Source organism: Ailuropoda melanoleuca, chromosome 6 (genome assembly GCF_002007445.2).
Source record: "Ailuropoda melanoleuca isolate Jingjing chromosome 6, ASM200744v2, whole genome shotgun sequence".
In the NCBI taxonomy this organism is placed as follows: domain Eukaryota; kingdom Metazoa; phylum Chordata; class Mammalia; order Carnivora; family Ursidae; genus Ailuropoda; species Ailuropoda melanoleuca.
The window spans coordinates 38,264,997-38,292,848 of NC_048223.1; the positions used below are offsets into that span (position 1 = coordinate 38,264,997).

At 42.1% G+C, this 27,852-nt stretch overlaps 1 protein-coding gene across 2 annotated transcripts in view; it reads left to right on the top strand.

Annotated features, from left to right (window-relative positions):
- Positions 1 to 27,852, top strand: part of TRANK1 (tetratricopeptide repeat and ankyrin repeat containing 1) — a 77,241-nt gene that overhangs the window by 5,575 nt on the left and 43,814 nt on the right. For both annotated transcript variants that reach the window (XM_034662257.1, XM_002914654.4), the window contains exons 3-8: positions 2,388 to 2,538; positions 5,199 to 5,317; positions 7,790 to 7,873; positions 8,115 to 8,253; positions 10,419 to 10,553; positions 23,129 to 23,299. In XM_034662257.1, coding sequence (XP_034518148.1) covers positions 2,388 to 2,538; positions 5,199 to 5,317; positions 7,790 to 7,873; positions 8,115 to 8,253; positions 10,419 to 10,553; positions 23,129 to 23,299 — 799 coding nt within the window. The remainder of the gene's footprint in view (positions 1 to 2,387; positions 2,539 to 5,198; positions 5,318 to 7,789; positions 7,874 to 8,114; positions 8,254 to 10,418; positions 10,554 to 23,128; positions 23,300 to 27,852) is intronic.

Here is a 27,852-nt window from a genome sequence, read left to right on the forward strand (position 1 = left end):
TAGATCCTAGAGTTGCTTCAAGGATTAGGAGTCCTCACTGGGTGTTATACGCAAGTAATGAATCATGGAACTTTACATCAAAAACTAGGGATGTACTGTATGGTGACTAACATAACATAATAAAAAAATATTATTAAATAAAAAAAAGAATTAAAAAAAAGAGTCCTCGGTTCAAGCTGTTGGCACTCGGTAAATAGGAGTTTGCATTATTTCCTCAGGGGTCTGCCTTTTGTGCACAACTGCTAGAAGCTGAACAGTGGGAAGTGGGGAGGGGCTTTGACCTACGGATCCTACATCCTCAAGGAAAGGATTTGTCTCTTTTACCTTAAACCCCTTATATTGGAGGATGGATACTTTAGGAACTATTCAATAGTTTTAAAAATGGGAAAGCATTCCTGAGGAAGTCTCCCCAGAGACATTTTAGGATTTTCCCCATCCCCCAGCTGGATGGGGGGGGAGGACTTGGGGCATGTGCACATCCCCAAGCATTGGACGGACTTCCTTGAGGGGCCAGACCTGCAGCAGTCCCCAGCAGCACAGCGACCAGGACCCACTCCCCATTCTTACTCCTGGCTGTCTCCCTCTTTCCCCATTCTCTCCCACTTGCCGTCCTCCCCTAAATGTCTTCTGTAGGGGAGGAAGAACGTTTTTTGTCTACCTTCTTTTGGTTCAGTGGCTGGGGCCCTGCAAATCTGACTGACAAGAGACAAATTAACAAAAGAAAACCATATAAATTTTATTTTGTGTTAATTTTTACATGATACAGGGGCCTTCCTAGGAAAGACCCCAAGAAAAGCAGGTAGGCTTGAGAACTCATATATATATTTTTAAAAGATTTTATTTGTTTATTTTAGAGATAGAGAGAAAGAGAGAAGAAAGTGGGGGGAGGAGCAGAGAGAGAGGGACAAGCAGACTTGGGACTGAGCCCAGAGCCCGACCAAGGGATCTATCCCATGACCCTGAGATCATGACCTGAGCCGAAATCAAGAATCAGAGGCTTAAAATTGACTGAGCCACACCCTGAGAACTCATATACATTTTTAACAAAGAGCAATAAACTGTGGAGATGGGTAGGACAAAGGAAAGGCGTGTAGACTTCTGGGGCCTTGGACTGTGGGAACACACGTACGTGCGGGAAACTAATGGGAGGGAGATCAGGCTATCTTAGCAACGCTTAGCAGTGCTGGTCCCGCTCAGCGCTGATTTCCGCCTCCTTCATGGCCATAAAAATTCCCTGGGAGAGGGAGAGTGGATTTATGGCAGTCCTCGTTTCTTAGACTATCTGCTTTCAGTCAGATAAGGGAGGCTTCAGGAAGGGTTCTTTCTGCATCTGTTGAATCTCAAATGTCTCAGACTCAAGATAACACTTATGCCAAAGTGTCATATTTTGGGGTGACATATTCTGATCCCCTTCATTCCCCCCCACCCCACAAAAATAAAATATGAAAGAAACTTAAATCTGAGGAGGGCAAGGAAGTGGGGAATTCTGTGTCCAGCTTACCCAGTTGGGGGAAAAAAAAACCCCACCTTCTCCCACCCCTCTTTTCTGGTTGTTATCTAAAGTTCTAGACTTTCAAATGAAGGTGAAAACAAATCGAGAAAGAATCAGAGATTTGGTGTCAAGTGCAATTTTTAAGTGCTGGCTTTTTTATGAAGCCGATTGCTGAACACCTTTCATTATCTTAGAACGTTGTCTTGGTAGGTGCTGGTATGGATTCCTTTAGAGAATCAAAGAGGGGAAAGGCAGTATCATTTTGTTCCTACTCAAGGTACACAGTGTGTATATAGGTAAAACTAAACCATTTTTCTGTTATTCATTGTAATTTTCCTCTCTACAGAAAGAAAAAAAATTTTGCCTCTGGTGTGCATTGCCTACAATGTAGAGCTCAATACATCTCAGTGCTTGTCATTACCATTTTCATTTTTTTTTCTGGCTACATACCCAGTGGAAATTGTGTTTACTTTGACTGAAAGGAGCAGGGAACAACTTCTGTGTTTACATGACAATCTCATTCTTTTTTGGAACACTGTCATCATAGGATTTTTTTCATTCTCTTCTTGCCCGGGCTGTGATTTGAGGCGTGAATAAATAAGCCACACATGTAATTGGAACCAGGCCTGCTTCCATCACTCCGTGTCATATGTTAGATGCTGTGTAAGTCATGGATTTGAAAGTGATTATTTTCTTGGCGGTTAAAAAACGACAGGAAAAATATGGCACAGAACGTAACGTGGGAATGCTGTCTCCAGCGCTTGTTAGAAATCTGTGTTTACATAGAAGCGAAACCTCTACAGTCCATTTCCCCAGGTCATCAATCTTTCCTTTCCTTTTAGCAGCTGGTTGGAAGAGATGGGCAAGTTACGGTTTTGCTTTTCTTCTGTCCCAGGGATACTACCGAGCTGGTTATTCTTTGCTGCGGTTGCTCCAACCTTATGAAGCGGCTCACATGTTTTTCGAGGGTCTGCGGCTTCTGCAAAGCACTCCGGACCAGATCCAGGTTGCTGATTTCCTTGTGGGAATCTTCACCACGATGGGCAGTAAGTTGGAACTGGAGGGAGCCTTTGTTCGTTCTTTCTTTCCTTTTTAAAAAAATTTTAAAATCCTTATTATTTTATTTGAAAGGCTCCTGGGGAAATAATTCCAGGGTGTTTCTTTGTGGCTGGTTTATGTAGTTTGAATGGAACTATTTTCACATCAGAAAGCATTTTAGAAGCTTTGGTGGCTCATGTCCTTGTAAAAACAACAAAATCCTTTTGCAGAAACCACTTACAGCTCTGCCAATCAGACTTCAGTTTTCTCTGTTGCTTCTTATAGATCTTTTCCTCTCTATGCTACTTATTTTATGTGATTTGTGCTCTTTCCTGTGATGTTTGCATGTGTTTCTCCAATACGCCGAGAAATATTCCTGTTTGCTATCAAAATACCCTGGAAGGGCTCATAGAGGTGTTGCAGGAATTCTCTGCCTTCAGTGCTTGTGGTTCTTGGTCATGCCGCTTGGAAGAATGAACAGGTAGACCTGACGAAGAGTGGTGGGCAGCAGAGCAAAGTTTGCTGAGCGGTAGTATAGAGCTCCCGGAGGGGGAGAGAGGCCCGAGTGGGTTGCCCCCGGAGTTTCTAAGTCTAGCGGGTTTTTATGAGCTCTTTTGTGGAACTATTTTCAGCAACCAGGGTGTGCTGAGTCGTACCAATCAGGACTTTGGTCACGTTATCTACCTATTAGGTTAATGTCAATGTGCGGATGGTCTTTTTTGCTGACATCTGGGGGCTTATGTCTTAACTGCCCTTGCCTGTGATAGTGACAAGTGCTTTGTGGGTAATTGTCTTACTTTAGGACATTTTGCAGAAGTCATTTCTGCAAAGGCTGCAAAGCAGAATGCTAGTGCGCTCCTGTCTAAGCTGCAAAACAGGATGTTGGTGCTGTTCTATCTTAGCTGTCCTGACTCCATATTTTCTTGTTGGGGACCCAGGCCCTGACTACCTAACTGTCCTACTAACTCCTAACAGTGGAAGCTGACGTGGTGCTCAGGGTCTCCCTTGCTATGCTCACTGCAGCAGAGGACCTGGGCACTCAGTGCAGGAGTGACGCACGGGAGGCCTTTTGCGTCACTGCCTTGAGTTATTACTCTAATGACCTTGCCGGTGAGCTGGCTTTGTCAGTGGCCCGGATTAGGCAAAAACAGAAAACCATAAAACACAATGTAACATACTCTTTGCCAGTGACAAAGGAGCTCTTTCGTGCTTATCTTGGCACAGTCTGAAGTTCTGCCAATGGCCAGGCCATTGTTCTCAAATATTGTATTTGATTGCATTTAAGATTGTATTGACTTAAGATGTGCCATTGATAAATGTTTTGCCACTGAGAGACGAAATCAATTGTCACACACGTCCCGATGCTAGAGATGTTAGAATGTGAAAAATGGCACATGTTAGAATTGTGGGAAAATGGTCTTTGGCTTTCAGAGGTGGGGAAATAGATTCAGCTGTTACAGATCCAACTGTGCCCACTGAGATTGTGGGAAAGCAACTACTGTGGTCTGTGGCCGGCATTCTACACATCTGGGCAAGTTTGGCTGCTGGGGGCGGGGTGAAAGCCATATCAGGCAGGAAGTGGGAGGGGTTTGGAGGCGGGCACAGCTGAGTCCCTTGGACAGAGAAGTAGAAGACCCCCAGATAAATGCTGACGGGTCCCAGCTTTCCGGTCAGGCTTTTGCTGGCAGTGACCGAGTCTGCTTGCCTTTCTTGAGTCTGATGGCTTGGCCTGTTCCCTACCATCCCTCATGTCCTCTCTGCGTCTATTTCTGGGTGACTGCTCCCTTAAGAAATCTGGATGGTTTCCATTCTGCCGCCATCCCGAGAGGGGGCATTTCATGGGACTTCTTAGGGCAATGCATCCCATACTTTTACGCCAAAGTATTCCTATTTGGAAGGTGAATGTATGCCTATGGCACAATTTCTAAAATTTGAAAAATGTATTTATGGGTATTTTGTATCCTTTTGAGTAATATCTATTTATTTTGATACTTACTTGTTTTTGGAAGTTGATAATCCTGGAGGAGAGGCTGGCACCTGCCCTTGCTCCTTGGATGATCTCACTCATGAGTTTGAGAAATGTGGTTTGGAGGCTTATGAGATGCAGTGGGCCACTAGGTTAGAAGAATGTGTGTTGACTGAGAGTTGGTAAATCTGGGTCCCCGTCTTTGTTTTTGTCGTTAACTAGCTGCATGATATGCCATGCAACCTGACCTCATTTGTCATCATTTCTCATCGGTTGGGTGAAAATAATATTTGTCACATCTTTCTTAAAGGACATGAGGTGTTATTTTTTTATTTTTATTTTTTTTAACTTCTTTTGAGTTTCTATTTCCTCCTCTATAAGCGGAGATAATAGGCCATTGCCTTGTTGGTCTGTTTGAGGGATTAAATATTAGCACGCATTGCTGGGCTTGGCATATAGAAGAGCGAAGTGACTGTTAGCTCACATCACACTGCCTAATTCTTGGGGCATTGAGCTGATAGGTTAACCTAAAGTGATTGCTACTTCAGTCCGTTATAGAGGACTTTTACTTTGAAAATGCCTCCCTTTCGTATAGTTTTAATTTTCCATGTATCTATCTGTGGTCTTAATTGGAGAACCTTTCCCCAAATGTTCTAGACTCTGCCCAGGTTAAAATTTCTAAACTATGGAACTTTCTTTCAGGTGACCCCATTGTTTTGCAAAGTTTTTTGCCCTGTTTTGATCACATTTTTACTACTGAATTCTCAACAGAAGTGTGGCAATCTGTAATAGAAAAGTTGGCAAAGAAAGGATTATGGCATGTAAGTAAAAGAGGATGGCTTTCTTGTGGGGATGTACATTCTTGGTTAAATGGACTCCTTCTGTCTGCATTGGGGAGGGGACTGTAATTTGTTATCTGTGTATTTTGATGCCAAAATAACTTTTTAACTGCACCATCACTGGGGATGGAAAGTCACTGAGTGATACAGATTAACCAGTTTCTATTTTTTTTAAAGATAGGAAACATATTCAGAACACCTATTAATAATATTAGCTAATGTGTATCGCCCTCACTCCTTCCTCTGTGTCTTCATTGTCACCACAGAAGTGTCAAGTTCAGGTGCTAATGATAATGTGGAATGAGGAAAATAAACAATTGCATGTTCATCTTCATCATCTTGTTTATACTGCATTTGCTAGTGTTGGCTTAGAAGACCTGCCTGTGTTACCCTGAGCAATTCTGTGTAGCTTTTTTTTTCAATTAAAAAAATTTTTAAAAAAGATTTTATTTATTTGAGAGAGAGCGCATGAGCAGGAGGGAGCATGAGAGAGAGAGGGAAAGAGCATGTGAGCATGACTGGGGGGCGTTGGGAAGGAGCAGAGGAGAGGGAGCAGCAGACTCCCTGCTGAGCAGGGAGTCCAGGATTGTGACCTGAGCCAAAGGCAGGCGCTTAATGGGCTGAGCCACCCAGGCACCCCAATTCTGTGTAGCTTTAAGGGACTGCTGCCCACAGATAACAGTGAGGCTGCAGGAGCCAAACCCAGGGCTGGGAATCCAGAGAATGGAGGAGTGGGGTGGACTGTGAGCCTGGGCTTCAGTGTCACACAGATGCCTCCTCAAATCATAATCTTCCACTTTCTCTTTTAGGCTAATTACTTCCCCTCTGGGCCTTATTTCCTCATTTGCAAGTTGCAGGATATATACTTACTCCTCAGGGTTTTGGTGAGGATGATAAATAATGGACCAAGAACACCTAATAATAACATTAGCTAATGTTTATCAAGGGCTTACAACGTGCCAGGCACTGAGCTAATGGAGCTTTGCGATGCCTGGCATGTGCTAAATGCCCAGTGAATAGTAGTTGTCACTGATGGTGGGCTCTCAGTGCACATGGAAGGGGCTGGCCAAAGGTGGCAGTTAGGTCAGGAAGGGCCTGCTGGGCTTTCTGAAGCTGGGCAGTCCAAAAAAGTCACCAAAAGCAAGGGCAACCTATAAGGACTCTTGAGCCAGGCAGGGTAAATGACTTTAGAATATAGAATTCTTCAATTTTTAAAAAGCTCATGGATTCCATTGGAAATCTAATGAAATTGATGGGGTTTTCTTTGCATACACAACAGTTATGGGTATAGTTTCAGGTGGTTCATGGGAAATCCCTGAAAGTCCAGCAACAAGTTTCCCGAAGCTCACTCCCATATTAAAAGGTCTTGAGAAAGCAGGCAGGCAAGGGAAGGTCCAAGATTGCAGCCCCGTGGCAGGTCCATTGGTCCAATATTCCAGCTGTGGGGTCCCAGTCATTTTTTTCACATACTGGAAATAGAGATATCTTGTAAAAAAAAAAAAAAAGCCAGGTAAGCCATCAGGATTGTCAGAACCCTGAGCATGTCATTTTGAGATTGGGGTGTGTTCAGGGCGAGCAGTAAAGAGTGGGCATCAGCCTGCAAAATCTGGATTCAAGATGTTGCTCAGTTCCTGTGGTCCCACATCCACTAGCAGGAGCATACATGATGGAGGTTGAGGCCAAGCCGGGTCTCCAGCCGTGGCCATACCAGAGCCTGGAGCCCTTAGACCTGTTGGCACACCTGGATGATCTCAGTAGGGACCTCTCAGGACATGCTCTGTGTGTGACCTAGGAAAAATCGCTTGACGTTTTCAGGATTCAGTTTCTTTAGTGACTTTAGATAGCGTCACTGGCTCGCTGAGGAAAAAAAAAAGTTTGTCAATTTCTGTAGTGTCAATACTCTCACCAGGGCCCAATTTGAAGTCACTAATAAGGGCTCCAGGACGTGGCACTGGGAATTCTGAACTGCCGTCGGCTCTCACTCACCGGCTGGTAGGAGCCGCTCCACACACTGCTCCACAGGGTCTAACGGACCCCGAACACTTGGGGCTTATGAAACACTGAAATGCTAAAGAGTGAATTGGAATGAGATACTTGTAAAGGATTGGATTTTTCTGCTTGCTGAGTAAGCTTTAAGAACTTTGCAGGGAATCACTTTTTTACCCACTGTAGTCTCAGCAATGCTGCTTGATGTCAGCAGCTGCTGTCCTCAGCTGGCTCTGAGGAAATGTGGGGAGAGCTCAGCTCTCAGCAGGAGCAGGATGTTGGCTGGACAGAGGGACTTCGATTACAGCTCAGGCTGTAAAGCTTGGCAGGTAGCTTAAAAAGAGAGACAGGGCTGGAGGGTATTTTTTTTTTCTTGCTTGTTTTAACCTTGAAGATAACTTTTGCTCTAATAACCTATGTGGAGAACATGATAATTCCAGCTTTTTCTTTTTTCTCCCTTCTCATCAGTCATTCCTACTTCTGTCGGCCAGAAAAGACCGGCTACCAAGAAATATCCATGTCCCAGAGTTATCACTGAAGAGTCTCTTTGAGGTAAGGTGACTTCTTCAAATATACAGTCTCAAGTCAGGCCACTTCAGGCTTGTATTTGGGACCTCAGCTTGTACAAGGGGACTTCAACTGCCTCACAGCAAATTTATTATTTATAATCATCTCAGGCTTGGGCCACAGCTCTCCAGGTTTTACTGATCCTGAACTTTAAGAGTGAAGGAGTTTGAAGTTTCATGTTGATGGAGTGACTTCCATAATTCTTCTTATGTGTTTCTTCCCCCAGAAATACGTCTTCATTGGACTTTATGAGAAGATGGAACAGGTGCCCAAGTTAGTGGAGTGGCTCATCTGCATTGGTGCGAGTATCGAGAGTGTAGGACCGTACCCTCTTCATGCCCTCATGCGACTCTGTATCCAAGCAAGTGAGTGCTCTCCTAGTCGCACACCGTCCGAGCTGCCCTCCCAGCCCTGAGCTCCGCAGCTCCTCTGAGCTCAAGAGAAAACCAGAACTTAGCCACCTGAAGGTGGCATATTCAAATGATTTGAATACGCAAATAGTTTGATTCTACAAAGGAACGATGGCAGCAGAGAAACAGCATTGTTTTTATTTCACCTGGGACCTGGTAGCTAGCTAAAGGGGCCCAAGTCAAAAGGATTCTGTGTTCCTAGACAGATGCTGGCAGCAAACAAGCCCTGAGACCCAAGCAGAGGACTTGGGACAGACAGCCTTTGCGGGGCAGAGCTCCCTGAGGCTGTGGAGTTTCTTCTAGCTGGCAGAGGCACAGGTGCTCTCTACCTCTTGTTCAAGTTCATTTTCTCTCTAGCCAGAGGGCTGACTGCCATGGTGGTGGTGGTGCTGGGGGCCGATACCAAGGGTAACACTGGTTCTTGCTGAGACAGAGTGCTTGTGGGTCTTTTGAAGGATGCTGATGTTCATACAATTCTCTTTTCTTTCTTTAAGTCTTCACACCTGGCGATAGGATTTAAATTTTAAAATGTTTAAATTTTTTCATTAACACATACACACATTAGATAAAAAAGCTTGTTTTTCTTTTCCAAGCGTGTATGGCATCAGTGTTGGACATGCACCCATACTGTTTTAGAGCCAGGAGGGGCCAAGAGGATTTTCTAGACTGTGTTCCTCTCCTGGGCTGGATGGCCTTCCCAGGAATGAAGGAGTGAAGGGGGTGGTCAGGGGCTTCAAGACCTGGGCCGCCGATTTGCTTTGGCCACATTTGCCCTGCTGTTATCCATTTCATATACTGGGGAGTCCATAAGACGTTTTATTCTTACATAGGGATCGGTGGATCAAAGATTTAAAAGTAAAGACTGATTAAAAGCAATCTGATCCAATCCTTCCAGTTTTCAAGTAGGAATCTGGAACCCAGAGAAGTGTGTCTCTGGTTGTGAAAGTCACGATTCCCTACTGTGTCTACTCTTTACCTTAGCTTCTGCGGGTGCAGGCAGGAGTAGAAAGAGAACTTGATGTGAGTGTTTCTCAGTATAGTTTGTAATTTATTAACAGATTGCTTGATACTGTCAGGTATTTTAAATACTTATTTATCAGTCTGATCAGGTGTTTAACCTTATTTTTGATTTGTTTCCCAGAGGAAAACTCTGACATGGTGACAAACGGTGTTTGCAGAGTTGGCAGAAGCATGTGGCTTTCCTTGAGCCTAGGAGCTATAAGAAAGGAGTGTGGGAATATAATTTTTAAATATATGTCCTATAGATAGTACTGAGTAGGGTGATTTTTTCAGATCCTGACCTTATTCCGACATGGGCACTGTTGGTGCCCTGCCTGGAACCTCTTTGCCACCAGGGCCCCCGTCCCCACCTGCTGCTCCACAGCTGCCTCCTTCCCCAGAGCGCTGCTTTTTGCCAATCAGCACCACTTCCTACAGAGGTTCTCCCTCATCCTCACCCCCTCTCCGGAGGTGTGTTGTAGCTCTTGACTGACTGACAGGCAGTACCAAAGGTTAGCCCCTGCCTCATGATGGGTCAACACTGTGGTGCGGTTTATGCTTCCTGTGGGATTCGGCTGAGGCTGGCTCAGCTGAGATCACATCTCTGCTTGCCTCCTTCCCCTGCCCTGTCCTGCTTCCCTCTCTCTTTTTCCTGAGCTCCCTGTCAACAACTCACATGTATAGGAATCCTTATCTCAGGCTCTGCTTCTGGGGAGCCTGACTGAAGTTCATTATGAGTTACTTTCTCTCTTTTTTAGAAAAAATTTATTTATTTGAGAGAGAGTGAGAGAGAGAGAGCACGGGGGGGGGGTCGGGGGAGAAACAGACTCCCCACTGAGTAGGGAGCCCCATGCGAGACTTGATTCCAGGACTCCAGGATCATGACCTGAGCCAAAGGCAATCGCCCAACTGACTGAGCCACTCAGGTGCCCCTATGAATAACTTTCTATAACCAATCCTTTTAATTCACGAACTCTGTGTCTCCTGGACTTGTTTGTAGTGAGTGCCAAATGTGTGCGGGATTCCCCATTTGGTTCCCTCAGGGTGCTACACATCGATGTGTTTTATTGATTTTCTGTGTATAGAGAATAACATCAGTCACACATTCTAATTCTCTTCAGAGGAAAACCATCTTTTTAGGTGGTTAATGGACCACAAGCCCGAGTGGAAAGGCCGCATCAACCAGAAGGACGAGGATGGCTGCACTGTCCTCCACGTCGTCGCCTCAGCCCCCTACCCAGGATACCTCATCAAGCGTAAGTAGCAGCACTAGGCTGGGGGTGCGCTGTAGGCTGACTGACCTCAGGCATTAGAGAGCCCACTCAACCGACCACACCTATTACCCATCCATCCTGGGACAGGCTCAGGCTAAACCTCACCTGGAATTAAGCATGACTGGAAGGGCAGGCTGAATGCCGGAAGGACGGGGGGTGAGAGAGAGAAGAATGGCTGGGTCCCACATGCTCTTGCAGCTTCAGGGGCTCCATGGGATTGAGTGTCTCAAGGACAGGGGCTCTAGGCTGCGCTTATTCCCTCCCTCATCACATGGTGACTAAGTGCTTTATTTTGTGCCAAATCTGCGCTAGTTACCAGAGATACACTGTGAACCAGACCACGGATGTGGTCCTGCTTCTTGGCCACTTGAGAATCTAACACAGAGATTTCATCCTCCATACTCGCCAGGGCCAGACAGGCCACGAGGAAGAGTGAGGCTGGCGCATGCAAGGACAAACTGGTTCTTTTGATGCAGACATACCTTGTTAGCCTGTGAAATAGGAAGGCTGTGTGTGCTCCCACCCACCAGGCTTTCTGATGCCTCTTGCCTTTCTGGAAACCCATGGAGACAGCACATTTTGTTCTATAAAAACATTAGGGTAGCTGTGATGATGAATGGTAATGGACTCCCAGCCCCAGTGGGAGGGAGCTGACAGAGGGGGTGGGGGGCTGGGGAGTTTGGCTTGCTGTGGCCACAGCCTCCTGCTGATCATGGGTGCCAGACCTTGCCGCCATCTTCTGAAAGCAGGAGACGTTGGAAAGAGGGATTTTTTAGAAAAATAAGACAACTCATGATTATAAAATGTCCACTCAAGATTAAACACACCTGAGGACTAGACAGAGCCCGGAAGCATCTGGCTGGGGACGCCTGGTCTGCTGGGTCCTCCTGGGAACTTACAGTTATGTGTCCTTAGCTTGTCCCAGAGGAGCACAGTGAGGTGTATTTCTCTAATGTCATTCCCCACTGGACTGGGTCCCAGAAACCCACATCTGGGCAAACAGAGAAAAGGTGTGCTACAGAGGCTGTTTTGAGCTTTATTGAAATATAATTCATATATCATATGATTCACCTGTTTTAAGTGTCCAATTCCGTGTTTTTAGTACATTCACAGAGTATTGCAACCATTACCACAATCAATTTTAAAACATTTTCATCATCTTCAAATGAACCCTTGTCTCCATTAGCAGTCACTCCCTATTTCCCCCTCCCTCTCCAGCCCTCAGCAACCACTAATCTACTTTCTGTGGCTGTGGACTTGCCTGTTCTGGACATTTCATTTAAATGGACTCATACGGTCTTGTGACTGGCTTCTTTCACTGAGCATGCTTTTAAGATTCATCCTCATTGCAGCGTGCATCAGTTCTTCATTCCTTATTGTTACCAGATAATATCCCATTGTATAGATGAACCACATCTTATTTATCCGTTCATCAGTGAATGGTCATTTGTTCAGCTACTATGAATAATGCTGCCGTGAACTTTTGCATATATGCCTTTGTTTTTGGAATATATTTTCATTTTCTTAGGTAGATACCTAGGAGTGGTATTGCCGGATCACATGGTAACTCTATATTTAATGTCTTGAGGAACTGCCAGCTTGTTTTCCAAAGTGGTTGCACCATTTTATACTCCCACCAGCAATGCACAAAGGTTCTAATTTCTCTAAATCCTTGCCAACACTTGTTACTGTCTGTCTTTTTGGTGTCCCTTGAATTTTAGTACCCTCTGAGAGACAGTGGTATCCTGGCAAATGTTTGACAACTGGGTCTCCAAAAAGAAAAGTCTCGAATTGTGGTGTTTGCCAATTTCCTTGGTGTAAATACTTCCGCCATGATTGATTTCTAGTTATTAACGTGATGTCATTGAACATGGGGCTGGGACATGTGCAGTAGCATACCATTATATTGTATTTTTACCACACAGATCCATGTTAAGATAGATGTAAAGAAACCTCATAATAGACTGTATTAAGTGTAGCAAAATAATTAGGAAGTGATGAGTTTTGTTTTTAACGTGATTTATTTATTGTAAGTTTAAATTAAGTTAGTTGTTAATAATGGCTGTGTTTATCAGCCATCTTATAGCATTTCTGGACATTTGACAGTTGGCCCTCATGGACTGGTGTGAGCTGGTTCCAGCTCACCTCTGCGCTAATGATAATTAGTCTGGTAATTTACGGTTAAAGTCTGTGCCTCCGATCACTATGCTCTCCTTACACATCCCCAGCCCCAAAATGCCCAAGAAAATGTATTTCCAGACAAGACTCTTTGGGTTTGCAAAGAAACACAACTCCAAGTCTCTTGAAATCCAAGTGGTTTGAGCAGTGTTTGGGTATTTTATATGCACACAAAGCCTTGGATTCCAACTGTATGTCTCGATAACTTGACAAGCATTCCATTTCCTGGGACTGAAACGAGTGCTTTCCAGTACAAGCATGATGAGAGCCATGTGCAAAATTTTAAATTTTCTGGTAGTCCTATGAAAAAGTAAAGCAAAATAGGTGAAATTAATTTTAGTAATATATTTTATTTAACTCATCTATCCAACATATTGTCATTGCCTTGTGTAATTAGTATAAAAAGTATGGAGACATTTTACATTCTGTGTTCTGGTTTTGTGCAAAGTCTTTGAAGTCCAGCATGTGTTTTGCTCTGCTGGCACATCTCCGTGTGGACTAGCCACATCTGAAGTGCTTGGTAGCCATCTTTGTGCCTCATGGCTGCCATATTGGACAGCACAACCTCATACCATTTCTTGCAAATGCTGAAACCTTCCCGACTTTCTGAAACATGGGAGAATAAACACGTGAAGTCAAGAGACGGCCCTTTCTTCATGCAGGTGTAACATGCGCTCCCCCACTCCCCGTCCCGGCTGCTGCCAAATGAGCCTTCATGACTCTTATAGGCCGCTTCTCCTTTTAATTCCACCTCTCTCTTACTACCCATGTCCTCTTCCTCTCTTTCCTCAGGGAAGCTCACCTTTTTTTTTTAAATCTTCAATTTGAGCTAATTTTAGACATACAGAAAAGATGTAAAGATAGTTCAAGAGTTTCTGTATATCCTCACCCAGCTTCCCTTAATCTTAGCATGTTATAGGTCAGGGTTTAGTTATTAAAATCAAAAAGTTAACATTGACAGAATGCTATCAACTAATACACAGACCTCATGCGAATTTCACCCTTGTTTTCATTAATGTCCTTTTTCTGTTCGGAGACCCACAGTGCACTTGCTTGTCAGGGCTGCTTAGTCTCCTCCAGTCTTTGACAGTTCCTTAGTTTTCCATGCCTTTGACCCTTTTGAAGAGTATTGGTCAATTGTTTTGTAGATGGTCTATCAGTTTGAGTTTGTTAGATGTTTTTCTCATGATTGGAATAAAGTTATGCATTTTTGGTAAGAATACGACAGAAATGAGCTCATAGTCTTCTCCATATTATATCAAGGAGTTTATCATATCAATATGTCCTTGATGTTAACCTTGATTAGTTGGTTAAGGTGGGATCCGTGGGATTTCTTCATTGTAAAGTTACCATCTTTTCCTTTGTAGTTGTTAAATATCTTGCAGGAAATACTTTGAGCCTGTGCAAATACCTTGCTTCTCTTCAAATTTTTGCACACTAATTTTATATTCATTGGTAGATCTTGTCAGCATCAGCTATCACTCTGATCTTTGATTAATGTTGATTTTTTATTTTCTTCTTTCCTTCTACATTTATTACTTGGAATTCTGGTGCAATGAAGAGCTGTCCCTTTTCTGTATGGATGTATGTATATATGCATGTATGTACATCTGTATGGACTCATGGATATTTATTCTATGGGATAAAATCCGTAGTTGCTCAAATTATTCCAGCTTTGGCCATTAAGTACTCCTTTCTTCAGATTGGCTCCTGTGTTCCTTGGACAAGCCCCATCCTTTTTTGAGAACTTCCTTACTTTCAGACACCACAAATTGCTTCAGGATCATCATGAATTTTCTGTGTCCCCCTGGAATCAAACATTTCTCCAAGGATCCCCAGTTCCTTTTGTTAGAGAATGCTGTAGAAAACAAGGTCTGACACTGGGTGTGATCATTGTTACTGGAGTGTCATTATTTCTAGGCCTTCTTAGCAGACAGAGGTAGGAAATGTGTGTTCGTGTACTAACCCATGGATACACATATTTGTATTACTGTGTCCATCTGCATGTATCTGTATTAAAAACCATAAGTTTATACTGATACCGCTGATTCCATGGTCATTTAGCCTTTTAAAATTTGTAACATCTCTCATCTATAATATATTTTACTTACTTGTTCAGTTTTATAAGTTTCAGACTTGCTAACCCATGTCCATTTGAGAAACACATCTACTAACTCGATGTTCGTTTTATGTTCATTTTATGTTTGTTTGTGTTCAGTTCTTTTTGTCTCCAGTCAGATACGAAGTTCTTTTCCTCCCCACCCTATTTACTATGGTTATTTTGATCATTTGTAGTACACTTAGGTATATTTTTTCAGTGTTTGCATTCCATTTTAGGGTTGGATTGGTTTTGTTTATATTTTGGTATGTAAAAGGCACATGTGTGAAACATTACTATGGTTCTGGGAGTCTGAACTTTGAAGAAAGATATACTCAGAGAAGTGTCACTTCTTCCTTGTCCCTTGACTCCTTTGAGTTCCCACTTCCCCCTTTTTTCTGCCTCTTTCCCATTCACCCCCCTGTAGGTGATCAGTTTCTGTTTATTTATTTATTTTTAAAGGCTTATTCTTCCTGGATTCCTTTTGCAGTAATGAGCAGACACATGTGTGTTTTCTTACACTTCCTTTTTTACATGGAGGGTCCATTATATAGATTCTGCTTGGCACCTGGCTTTTTTTTTTTCATTAACAGTGTGTCCTGGAAATCACTCCATATTCGTTCATATGCATGAATGCATATGTAGTTCTGTTAGATATTGTCAAATCTTCATCCAGAAGGATTGTACCAATTTGCACAATCACCCATAATGTAGTAGAGTGCCTCTTTCCCCACAGTCTCACCAACAGAATTTTATTGTTGTATTTCTAAGTTTCTTCTGGTCTGAGAGGTATGAATTGGTATCTCAAGGTTGTTTTAATTTGCATTTCTTGATTTTTGTGTGAGTTTGGATTTTTTTTTATAATAAACAGACACTTTTCCAATGAAGACATACAAATGGCTGACAGACACATGAAAAAATGTTCAAAATCATTAGTCATCAGGGAAATTCAGATCAAAACCACATTGAGATACCACCTTATGCCAGTTAGAATGGCAAAAATTGACAAGGCAAGAAACAACAATTGTTGGAGAGGGATGTGGAGAAAGGGGATCCCTCCTACATTGTTGGTGGGAATGCAAGTTGGTACAGCCACTCTGGAAAACAGTGTGGAGGTCCCTTAAAAACTTAAAAATTGAGCTTCCCTATGATCCAGCAATTGCACTACTGGGTATTTACTCCAAAGATAGAGACGTAGTGAAGAGAAGGGCCATATGCACCCCAAAGTTCATAGCAGCATTGTCCACAATAGCTAAATTGTGGAAGGAGCTGAGATGCCCTTCAACAGTTGTTTGGATTAAGAAGATGTGGTCCATATATACAGTGGAATGTTACTCAGCCATGAGAAAGAATGAGTACCAACATTTGCAGCAGCATGGACGGGACTGGAGGAGATTATGCTAAGTGTAATAAGTCAAGCAGGGAAAGACAATTATCATATGGTTTCACTCATTTATGGAACATAAGGAATAGCAGGAAGATCGGTAGGAGAAGAAGGGAAGAATGAAGGGGGGTAAACAGAAGGGGGAATGAACCATGAGATACTATGGACTCTGGGAAACACTGAGGGCTTCAGAGGGGAGGGGGGTGGGGGATTGGGATAGGCCGGTGATGGATATTAAGGAGGGCACATATTGCATGGTGCAGTGGGTGTTATACACAAATAATGAATCATGGAACACCACATCAAAAAAAAAAAGTTATATCTTTTTCCTGGTGCCTATATAGTTTCCTTTTTAATGTTAGATCCTTGATCCATTGGAGTTTCATGTAAGGATCTAGTTTTATCATTTTCCAGATGACTACCTATTTGTCTCAGCATCATTTGTTTAGAAGTGTTCTCATGACCTCGGCAATTTGAGATGCCACTAATTCTGGACTTTCTGTTCTGTTCCACTGGTTTCATTGTTCACATAGGCTTGTCTCTCTCTCTCTCTTTTAAGATTTTATTCATTTATTTGACAGAGAGAGAGAGAGCACAAGCAGAGAGGGCGGCAGGAAAAGGGAGAGGGAGAAGCAGACTCCCCTGTGAGCAGGCAGCCCATGCAGGGCTCGATCTAAGTCAAAGGCAGATGCTTACCCGACTGAGCCACCCAGGAACCCCTTCATATAGACTTCTTAGAATCACCTTTCAAGAACTAGTTTAAAAATTGGAAGTATACTCCACACCAAGATGGTTGAAATAAAAAAAGATGGACAGCAGCAAGTATTGACAAGGATGTGGAAAATTTGGGACCCATTGCTGGTGGGAATGAAAAATGGTGCATCTGCTTTGCAAAAAAGAGTGGCAGTTACTCAAATAGTTACCATATGATTCAGCAATGTTACTCCTAGGTATATGCCTCACAGAAATGGAAACATATTCAAACAAAAACTTGTACATGAATGCTCTTAGCAGTATTACTCATAACAACTAAAATCGTGCAGACAACCCAAATCTCCAACTGCTGAATGGACAACAAAATGTGGTACATACAGAAAATGCAATATTATTTAGCCATAAAGAAGAACAAAATACTGACACACACTACAACATACATGCCCCTTGAAACGTTATGCTGAGTGAAAGAAACCAGACACGAAAGGTCACATATTGCATGATCTCGTTTATATGAAATGTCCACCATAAGGAAATCCCTAGAGACAGAACCAGATTACTGGTTGCCCTGGGGGTGGGGCAAGAGGAAATGTGGAGTGACTGCCAATGCATATAAGGTTTCTTTCTGGGGTGATGAAATGTCCTGTAATTGGATAGCCGTGATGATTACACAACTTCATAAATATACTGAAACCCACTAAATTATACACTTTAAAAGGGTGAATTTTGGGGTGCCTGGGTAGCGCAGTCGTTAAGCATCTGCCTTTGGCTCAGGGCGTGATCCCGGCGTTCCGGGGCGTTCGGGGATCTAGTCCCACATCGGGCTCCTCTGCTGGGAGCCTGCTTCTTCCTCTCCCACTCCCCTGCTGTGTTCCCTCTCTCGCTGGCTGTCTCTCTGTCACATAAATAAATAAAATCTTAAAAAAAAATAAAAGGGTGAATTTTATGGTGTGTTCAATCAAAAAAAATTTTAAAGGCAAAAAAGTCAAAAGAAATTGAAAGGCATGCTCTTGGTAAAAAAAAAAAATTCAAACACTTTAAAAAGATATGTGACAAAAAGTAAATTCTCTTTCACAAAGTCTACCAAGCATTTTTTTGTGAGTCTTGACAATTTTTCTTTTCCTCTTTTAAATATGAATGTGTACATACTCTGCAACTTGCTTTTTCCCTGAACAATAATCTTGGCCATCTTTCCCTGATAGTACCTGCATAACTATTTCATTTTTTTAAAACGGCTCACAGTATTCTCTGACATGACTATACTGCACTGATGGATGATTAAATGGTTTTCAGTTATTTTGCTACCAAAAACAATGCTCAGAGAATATTTTCCTATGTACATCTTTGTGTACTGGTGGGAATGGCCTTTTTTAAAAAAAGATTATTTATTTATTTATTTGAGAGAGACAGTGAGGGAACATGAGCAGGGGGGAGGAGGAGAGGGAGAAGAAGAAGCAGACTCTCTGCTGAGCAGGGAGCTGGACATGGGGCTTGATCCCAGGACCCTAGGATCATGACCTGAGCCGAAGGTAAGCAATTAACTGACTGAGCCCTCAGGCGTCCCTGGAGGATTATTTCCTAGTTGAGAGATTGCTTGTTCAAACAATTATTCATTTTATTTATTTGGATAACCTCATTTTATTTAAATTTTAAATAGATTATATTCACAAATCAAAAGATACAAAAAGTATACATTGAGAGCCTCTGTCCAGTGTTACCAATATCTTATGATTTTTTTCCCACAAATATTCTATAATGTATAAGTAAAATCATATGTGCAGTTTTAGGATGCTAGCATATTGGGATGTATCTGGCTTGTGAAAGCTATTGTTAACTTGAACCCCAGGAAGGTTGCCCCAACGGTGTATGAGATTATCTCCATCTTGAATACTTTTCTGGTAAGTGGAGAGTCAGGAACTCTCCAGATACTTTAATGTGGCCTGAATTCCAAATCCACCATTTAAAATAATCGCAGCATCACAGAGCCTCTGAAATCATCAGTTCTATTGGCATTTTGGTGGGTAGAGGTTGTTATGATGGTCCTCCTGGCTCCGGGTCCATGTGGTTTGGGAGGCCCAGGGTTTCAGTCTCAGGGAATTACCAGAGCCCAGCAGTAGGACCCAAAACCTAGAAATGATCACCTTCTGGAACATGAGGCCAGATCAGTAGTTGCATCTGACTTAATTATAAGCTACAGGCACTCAAACTGGTTTAGGCAAGAATGGGAATTTGTTGGCTCATGTGACTCGATTGTCCAGAGTTTGCTCCAGGTGCTCCAGAGGTGTCTTCAAGAATCTGCCCTGGCTCCCAGCTCTGCTTTCTTCTGTGTTAAGTTCATTCTAGGGCAGGCTCTCCTTCAGTTGAAGCCACCTGATATTAGGTTTATATTATGCCTATTTGTCAGTCTCAGCCAAAGAGGCTATCTCTACTCAGTACTTCAGTTAAAGTCCTAGGAGTGAGTCTGGGTGACTTGACTTTGGTCACATGCCTTCCATGAACCAATCAGTAGAGCCAGAAGGATGGAATGATCTGATTGGCCAGATCCTGGTCAGGTGTTCATCGCTGGATCTGGGGCTGGGGCAGAGCCCGAGGATGGAACGATTTGATTAGTCAGGTTCTGGTCAGATGTTTATCCCCGGAGCTCCGGCTGGAGCAGTGGTGGAGGATGTTATGGTGACTGAATGTGTTTACTCCATCAAATCAGTTAGGCTGAAAACGGGGGGAAAACGTGCTTTCTCAAAGGAAAACTGAAGTGTTGTTATCAGGAAAAGGACTATGGATGCTGGTCAATTAAAAAAACAGTCTAGTGTGTCTTCAAATTTTGCTTCCTTATCTTCAAGAATTTTGAAAACCTATATACCTCTTTACATGTGTTTTACATTGCGCGTAGAATTTTTTTTTATCTGTGAGCCAAATTATGTAAAAAAAGGTAATTTTCAGAATTGCGTACACAAATATTTTAAAATAAAACTATTATCTCACTCCTTTGGTTGCATATAATAGAATATAAATTCTATAGCAACTTGATATTCTCTAACATCTATTTTAAAAATTATGGACCAGCTCTTTAATAGTCAAAAATATCAAATTATACCTTCCTTTTTTTTTGGATCATATTTCTGCTTTACTTTTCAGAAAGAAGTTTACTTTCATATCGTTTATGCTTGAAAGTCTTATGAGTCATCCAGTGATCTTTTTCTGGAACAAAAGTACTTGTACAGCTTTAAATAAAAAAAAAAATTCTGTGATTTTAGACTCTAGGGATTAATTTTTTCCCTAGATTTAATTATTGCAAAATTATTACTACCAATATCAAAGCAACAGAAATATATTAAAATCTTCTGTAATTAATTATTAAAGATGAAAATGATAACTTTGGAGGGCAGTAAGAGAAGGGTAGATTGTAGTACCTTTTATTTTTTTGTTTTATCTATTTACTTACTTTTTAAAGCTTTGCTTATTTTAAAAGAGAGAGAGAGAGCATGCAAGTAGGAGGAGGGGCAGAGAGAGAGGAGAAGCAGACTCCCTGCTGAGCATGGAGCCCAATTCAGGGCTTGGTCCCAGGACCCTGAGATCATGACTAGAGCTGAAATCAAGAGTCGGACGCTTAACTGACTGAGCCACCAAGGCACCCCTGTAGTGCCTTTTAAAAGGGGCTTGGCAGGCACCTAATTTTCCCTTCAGTTGATACTCTGAAAGTCAGGAATTTTCACCTCATTTGGGACAAGACAGTAATTAGTAGTTAGTTCTCTGTGCTCTGTAACAAATCACCATCAACTTAGTGGCTCAAAACCTCACCCATTTACCAGCTCACAGTTCTCTGTAGGTCAGTATTCTGAAATGCTGTGACTCAGTTTTCCGCTCAGTGTCTCCCGAGGCTGAAATCATTGTGTATGGTGTGAGAGAGTGGTCAAGTTTCATTCTTTTGCATGTAGCTTTCCAATTTTCCCAGCACCATTTATTGAAGAAGACTGTCTTTTTTCCACTGGATGTTTTCTCCTGCTTTGTCAAAGATTAGTTGCCCAAAGACCCAAGGGTCCATTTCTGGGTTCTCTATTCTGTTCCATTGGTCTATGTGTCTGTTTTTGTGCCAGTACCATGCTGTCTTTGTGATCACAACTTTGTAGTACAGCTTGAAATCCGGCAACGTGATGCCCCCACCTTTGTTTTTCCTTTTCAACAATTCCTTGGTGATACGGGGCCTTCTCTGGTTCCACACAAATTTAAGGGCTGTTTGTTCCAGTTCTTTGAAAAATGTCCTCGGTATTTTGATTGGGATAGCATTGAAAGTGTAGATTGCTCTGGGTAGCATGGACATTTTAACTATGTTAATTCTTCCGATCCATGAGCAAGGAATATTTTTCCATCTTCTTGTGTCTTTTTCAATGTCTTTCAAGAGCGATTTGTAGTTTCTAGAATATAGATCCTTTACGTCTCTGGTTAAGTTAATTCCGAGATAACATATGATTTTTGGTGTTATTGTAAATGGGATGGATTCCCTAATTTCTCTTTCTTCAGTCTCGTTATTCATGTATAGAAATGCAACTGATTTTGAGCATTGATTTTGTATCTTGCCACATTACTGAATTGCTCTATGACTTCTAGTAGTTTGGGGGTGGATTCTTTTGGGTTTTCCATATAGAGTATCATGCCATCTGTGAAGAGAGACAGTTTGACTTCTTCTTTGCCAATTTGGATACATTTTTCCCTTTTTGTCATCTGATTGCAGTTGCAAGGACTTCTAGTACTATGTTGAATAATAATGGCGAGAGTGAGCATCCTTGTGTTCCTGATCTTAGGAGAAAGGCTTCCAGCTTTTCCCAATTGAGAATGATATTTGCTGTAGGCTTTTCATAGATGGTTTTTATGAAATTGAGGAATCAAGGTACTGACAGAAGCCATGTTCTCATGTGAAGTTGTCGGCCTTCTTTCAAGTTCACGTGGTTGTGGCAGAATCTAGTTTCCTCTGGTTGTAGGAATGAGGTCCTTGTTTCCTTGCTGCTTGTCAGCTGGAGGCTGCTCTCAACTTCTACAGGGCACACGCATTCCTTGTCATGTGTCCCCTTCTCTTTTCAAAGCCAGAAAGGGAGACGTTTTTATGCATCAATTCCCTCTCCTATTTAAATTTTTGCCCTCTTCCTGACCTCTAGACCTTTGACCTTTATGGTTCATGTGATTAGGTCAGGGTAATTACCCTATCTTAAGGTCAACTGCTTTGGGACCTTGACTACATTTGCAAAGTCTCATCACATTTAGATTCGTATTTGATTGAGTAACTGGGGGAGAAGATGTGTGTACACCAGGGGTTGGGAATCTTGGGGACTGTCTTAGAATTCTGCCTGCCTCAGTGAGATACTCCATGGGTAAAAAGTTTGACTTTTTAATTTTGTCTCATTTTGGTAAGTGGGAGAAGGGCAGTTGTGACTGGGGAGATGGGAAAGGAGAGCACCGTGGATGGGACGATACCTGGAGTACTGGTGCCTTGTCCAGGTGATGGATTTTAGGAAAGCATGGGTATGGAAGTTGGGGATCAGGCATTGCTTTGCTGAACTCTCTATGCCCACGTCATTCTTTGTACCCCCGGAGATATACCTGTTTCATTGGGAAAACTGTTGCATCTGTGATCATGGAGACACATTGATGCTTGGCAAATAGATACGTCAAAGCAGCAAATGGAGCCGGCAGCCAGAGGGTTGGGGCTGGGAGACTGGAAACAGTGACAACAAAAAGACCCTGATGCAAAAGCAATTGCCACTTTCTTCTCCCATTGCCAGACAGGCTGCTTCTTCTTTTTTTTTTCTGGAAGAATATTTTGTTTCCTCTCAAGGGAATAAAGAAATCTGAAGTCACAGCTTGCTGTTATCCTTACAGCTGTAACTGTTGCCTAGTAACCAGATTCCCCTTCTCCTTGCTTGTTGCCAGGGAAAGGGGAGAAAGGTAGAGAGGAGCGCACTTCTGAACCTCTTCAAAGCTATTGTCCTACCCACTCCACACAGGACTCCTTGCTTCGGGGAGTTGGGTGGATTGCCCAAGGCCAGCAGTTTAGATTCTATGATCAGAGGGACACGGGTCCCCTTGCCTCAGGCTGCTTGGGCAGGGAACTGGAAGGAAGAGCACTTATGGGGACGTCTCCTTATGGAAGGAACCGTGACAGCCCCCCTCTCTCCTTTTGGCCCGCTCTAGGACAGACAGAGGATGTGCAGATGCTCTTGCGCTTTGGGGCAGACCCTACCCTGCTGGATCGACAGTCCCGGTCTGCCATGGATGTCCTGAAGAGGAATAAGAACTTCAAAGCCATTGAGAAAATCAACAGACACTTGGCAAAGCTGGCCGCGTGTTCTAAGGACCTATCAGGTACAGCTTCTAGTGAAGTAACTTTTTTTGGAGGGGGGTGGTAAAATGGGTCCTGTGACATTAGATACAAATCAGTTTATACTTTTTTCATATATGAAGATGGAAGTGAGACCCCAGTCTTCGGAAAACTTATTTGCTTTTTTTGAAAGACAGAGANTTTTTTTTAATTTTTTTTTTTTTAAGATTTTATTTATTTATTTGACAGAGATAGAGACAGCCAGTGAGAGAGGGAACACAAGCAGGGGGAGTGGGAGAGGAAGAAGCAGGCTCATAGTGGAGGAGCCTGATGTGGGGCTCGATCCCACAGCGCTGGGATCACGCCCTGAGCCAAAGGCAGACGCTTAACCGCTGTGCCTCCCAGGCGCCCCGACAGAGACAACTCTTATTTAAAATATAGTATCTTTGACATCCCTATAACTTTGCCAGGTCCACCTTGGGGCATTTTGGGTGATTTTTTTTCCCCATGCATGCACACTGTGAAAAAAGGAAAAAAGTCATACAGAACAGGGGCTAACAAAAATCAAGCCTACTCCTCAGGAGCAAATACAACCAACAATTTAAAATATGTTCATATCTCTGCAATAGATACAGTTTATCAGTTTGGGACAGCATCTATTGACTGGCTGCTGTTGAGAATGAAATACAAGTCAGCTCCAATTGTTGAATTTTGCCCAGTAATGTCATTTGTGTCGTTTACATTCTGTTCCTTAGCTCTTAAGTGTTCTGGGTTTCATCCATAGAGAAATTGTAGAAATGAAAAACCAGTAAGTGGCATTTACATGGTGGTAGTATGATTATGTAAATGGTTATGTAAATTACGTTCTGCAACTGGTAGCATAGCAGAACCCATAGAAAAGAACCACCAGACATCCTGAAAACTTTGCTCTTTCAATGTGAGACCATGTAAGCATCTCAGTTTAATGAACCGTATGTGTATACACATATGTACACGTATATACTGTTTGGTCCTTATTTAGACTTTTTATTCAGACTTCAGTCCCTTGCACTCACATATGACTTTGTGGCTCATATTGTCTGTTTAGATTTCTTTCTTGATCTGTTAGCATACCTACTCAAGTAAGTTTTTCCTAGAGAATGCATGGACTTTCGGAGTTTTTGATAATGTCTTTATGTTGTCCTTATAGTCGTTGAATATAGGCATTGTACTTTTTGAATATAGACATTGTATTTCATTGATTGCAATTTTTCCCCACATTTTAACGTCTTTAAAATTAGAATGTGTTTCACCATCAGTGACAGGTCAGTTCTATGCGCTGTTTCTGGTTTGTTGGACAACGCACGGCATCTTAGATTTATGAAATATGCTATTGAACCTCGTTCCTCACAACTTTGAGGAAATTGTATCATTGTATTCTAACCTCCATTTGCTACTGATTAGAAGTCTGATGTCTGTCTCATTTATTTTCCCTTCTAGGATTTTCTCTGTCTTTTCAGCTTTGAAATGTCCCTGGGAAGTTTCTAGGTGTGGGTCTTTATACATTCTCGATTGACTCTTGTTGGCCCCTCTCAATCTAACTTATTTAGCTCAGGGAAATTTACCTTCTATCATTTTTTTCCCCTTCTGATGTCTCTTTACTGTAAATATTAAATAGCTGATCTTCCTGAATTTATAACATGTCTCTCTACTTTTTCCTACCGTTCTCTAGGTACTTTTTCTTCCCAGACGTTTAACTTGGTCTATAGCTTTTCCTTTTGTAATTCAGCTTGTCCATTGCATTTTTTAATTTGGGAACTCAGTTTTAATTTCTAAGAACTCTTGTTCTCTGATTTTTTCTAATCTATGGCAGCTTTTCCTTGTTCTATATCTGCCACCTCTTCTTGAATGGCATTTAAGAATACTGAGCTTTTTTTTTTCTAAAAGAAGGTCCTCCTCTCTTCTCTGAATCATTTGCTTCTTTTGGGGTGAGTAGATTCATTTTCTTGTCTCTCTTTTGTGCTATTGCTTTCCTTTAATTATTTTCTGATCTTTGGATGGTTTGGGTGCATGAATGAAGGACTGAACTGATTAATACTTAATAGACGGTTAGTGTGCTTACTGAAGATATTTGGATGCGTTTCCCCAGAAACACTCCCCTGCCCCCGGAGTGGGTAAGTAGGTGGCAAGTTGAAGGCAGCCCATTGGGTGTATGTGTTGGAGTGGGAGGCAGTTGGACAGGTGGGGATCATCCCAATTGCCAGGGTCAGCAAAGTTTCACAAGGGGAAGAAGCTGCTTTTCATTTAATGTCCCTGCCCCCCTCATTGCCCCATCTATGTTTTCCTTTTCATTTACTTATTTAAAATATTGTCTGTATACTGTATGGTGACTAATATAACATAATAAAAATTATTATAAAATTAAAAAAACAAAAAAACCAAAATAATCTTAGAGTGTATCTTTTATTCTTCAAAATCTGTGAATAACTTCTGAAATTGTAATATTATAATCATCAAATAACTCTACATTAGTTCAAAATCCATGTTTCTTCAGACGACTTACCAAATAAAAACTAAATATAGTTTCTTTTAAGAAAAAACATATCGTCTGTTGTTTCCGTGAGATCACTGGAATGAGGGGAAAGAAGTGTATTTGCAGAGTTCTCTGTTTTTCATGGATTTTTTAAAAAGCTGTGACATATATTTAGTTTTTAAAAGACCCCGGTGTTAAGGACTTGTGATTTCTTCTGTGACGTAGTACAATTAGTAAGTCACTGTGAAGTGCTTTCTGAGAGTTTATGCCTGTAATCTCAGCTTCAGGATGGGTTCTACTGTTTGAGAAATTGAAACTAACTGAACAGATTTTTTTACCAATGAATTTACAGGTTTTAGTATAACAACGGAAAAAGGACCACCAGTGAATGGTAGAAAATGGCTGATTTGTTTGCAGGTTTTCGCTTACATTTAATTTTTTTGTTTGCAATTAATTCTAACCTTAATCCTTAGAATACTGTATATGCACGTGTGTATGGTATATCTAGTGTTATAGGCTTTAGCATAGGTCATGCGTTTCTGTTTAGTTTTTAAAGTTTTGATCTTTTTCAGTTTTTTTTTCTGGGGGAGCGTAATACAATGTTTGAATATCTGCTAATTCTAAAAACAGCTCAGTTTCTGAGACAGGGTCTCTCTCTTCTTTCCTCTTTCTCTGCCTTCACCAACTAAATTTGTGGCCCAGATTTAGAACCAGGAGAAGAGACTCACTAGAAAGGCAGCTGGTTCCCTTTTTACGTATTAGAATTCAGTTATGCTCGCTTAGGAAGAAAAGCACATTCGAGAGGAATGTGTCTCGTTCCAAGCCTGCCTCTGGCTCACTGGGTAGTTTGTGATGACAGAGGTTGCAGCGAAGCCCCCAGTCCCGAATACTCCTTGGTAAGCTTATTGGATATTTGATTACTTTCAAGTTTTCCGGACCATCAACCATGAATTTTTCCTTGCCATGCTAGAATACATTTTGTTTCTAAGATTTTGCCAGTGGTACAAACTTTAAAACCTGAGATGGAACTGGGGAATCTTTGTAGATGAGGACCATGCAATATAATTTCCAGTACTGATGTAAATGTTCTATATCTGCTCTGTCTCATAGGCTAGCCTCTGGTCACCTATGGCTTTTGAGCACTTGAATGTGTGTGACACATGCAACAGAAGAATTGAAATTCTAATTTTATTTAATTCGTCTAAATACATCATTAAGTTAGTGGCCACTGCAGTGGATAATGTAGTTTTAGACTTTAGCCCCCTCATGGTCTTTTTTTAACCGGTGTAGTAATTGAGAAGACAGGCAAAGGAAGGGCTTGGGGCCATGGGCAGAAAGGTAGATCTCCAGTCATAAAAATGAAGATTTTATGGACTTAAATCCCTCCCCATCCTCACACATTAATGGTGGACCTGATGGAAGCACACTATCTTTGGGAAGAGCTGCTGCTGGGGGCTTGGGTACACTTGCTTCTGACCTGAGTCCACAGACTTAATGATTTGGTTTTTTACATCTGTGGCTCCAGGTAAAGCACCAACAGGATGCTAGGTTTTTGTATGCAGATGAACAGCATTCTAACTTAAAGGCTAGGATAAAAGATGCTCTCACCCTTGGCTCATCCTGAGCATTGCTGTGCAACATTTTGATGATTAAGGTGACAATGACTTTGGAGAGGGTGGCTTTTGCACTGAGGTGAGAAATAAAGGGTCTTGCTGAAGATTTCTGCTGTTCTCTAAGCCAGAACTTCCCGATGTTAACAGGAACCATTTGGGAGCCTGTGAAAATGCAGAGTTTGATTTAGCAGGTTCAGGGCAGGACCTGAGATTCTGTAGTTCTTACAAAGTACCAGGGGAAGCCAGAGGCCACTTGCAGGAGCAAGGCTTTACTCCTAAGCAGTCAGGACTATATATAGCAGTCCCCCCTTATCTGCAGGGGCTACTTCCAGGCCTCCCAGGGGATGCCTGAAACCATGGATAGTACTGAACCCTGCATGTACTGCTTTTTCCTATATATATATCCCGTAAGGTTTAATTTATAAATTATGCCAGTGGGAGATTAACAACAATAACTCGTAATAAAATAGAA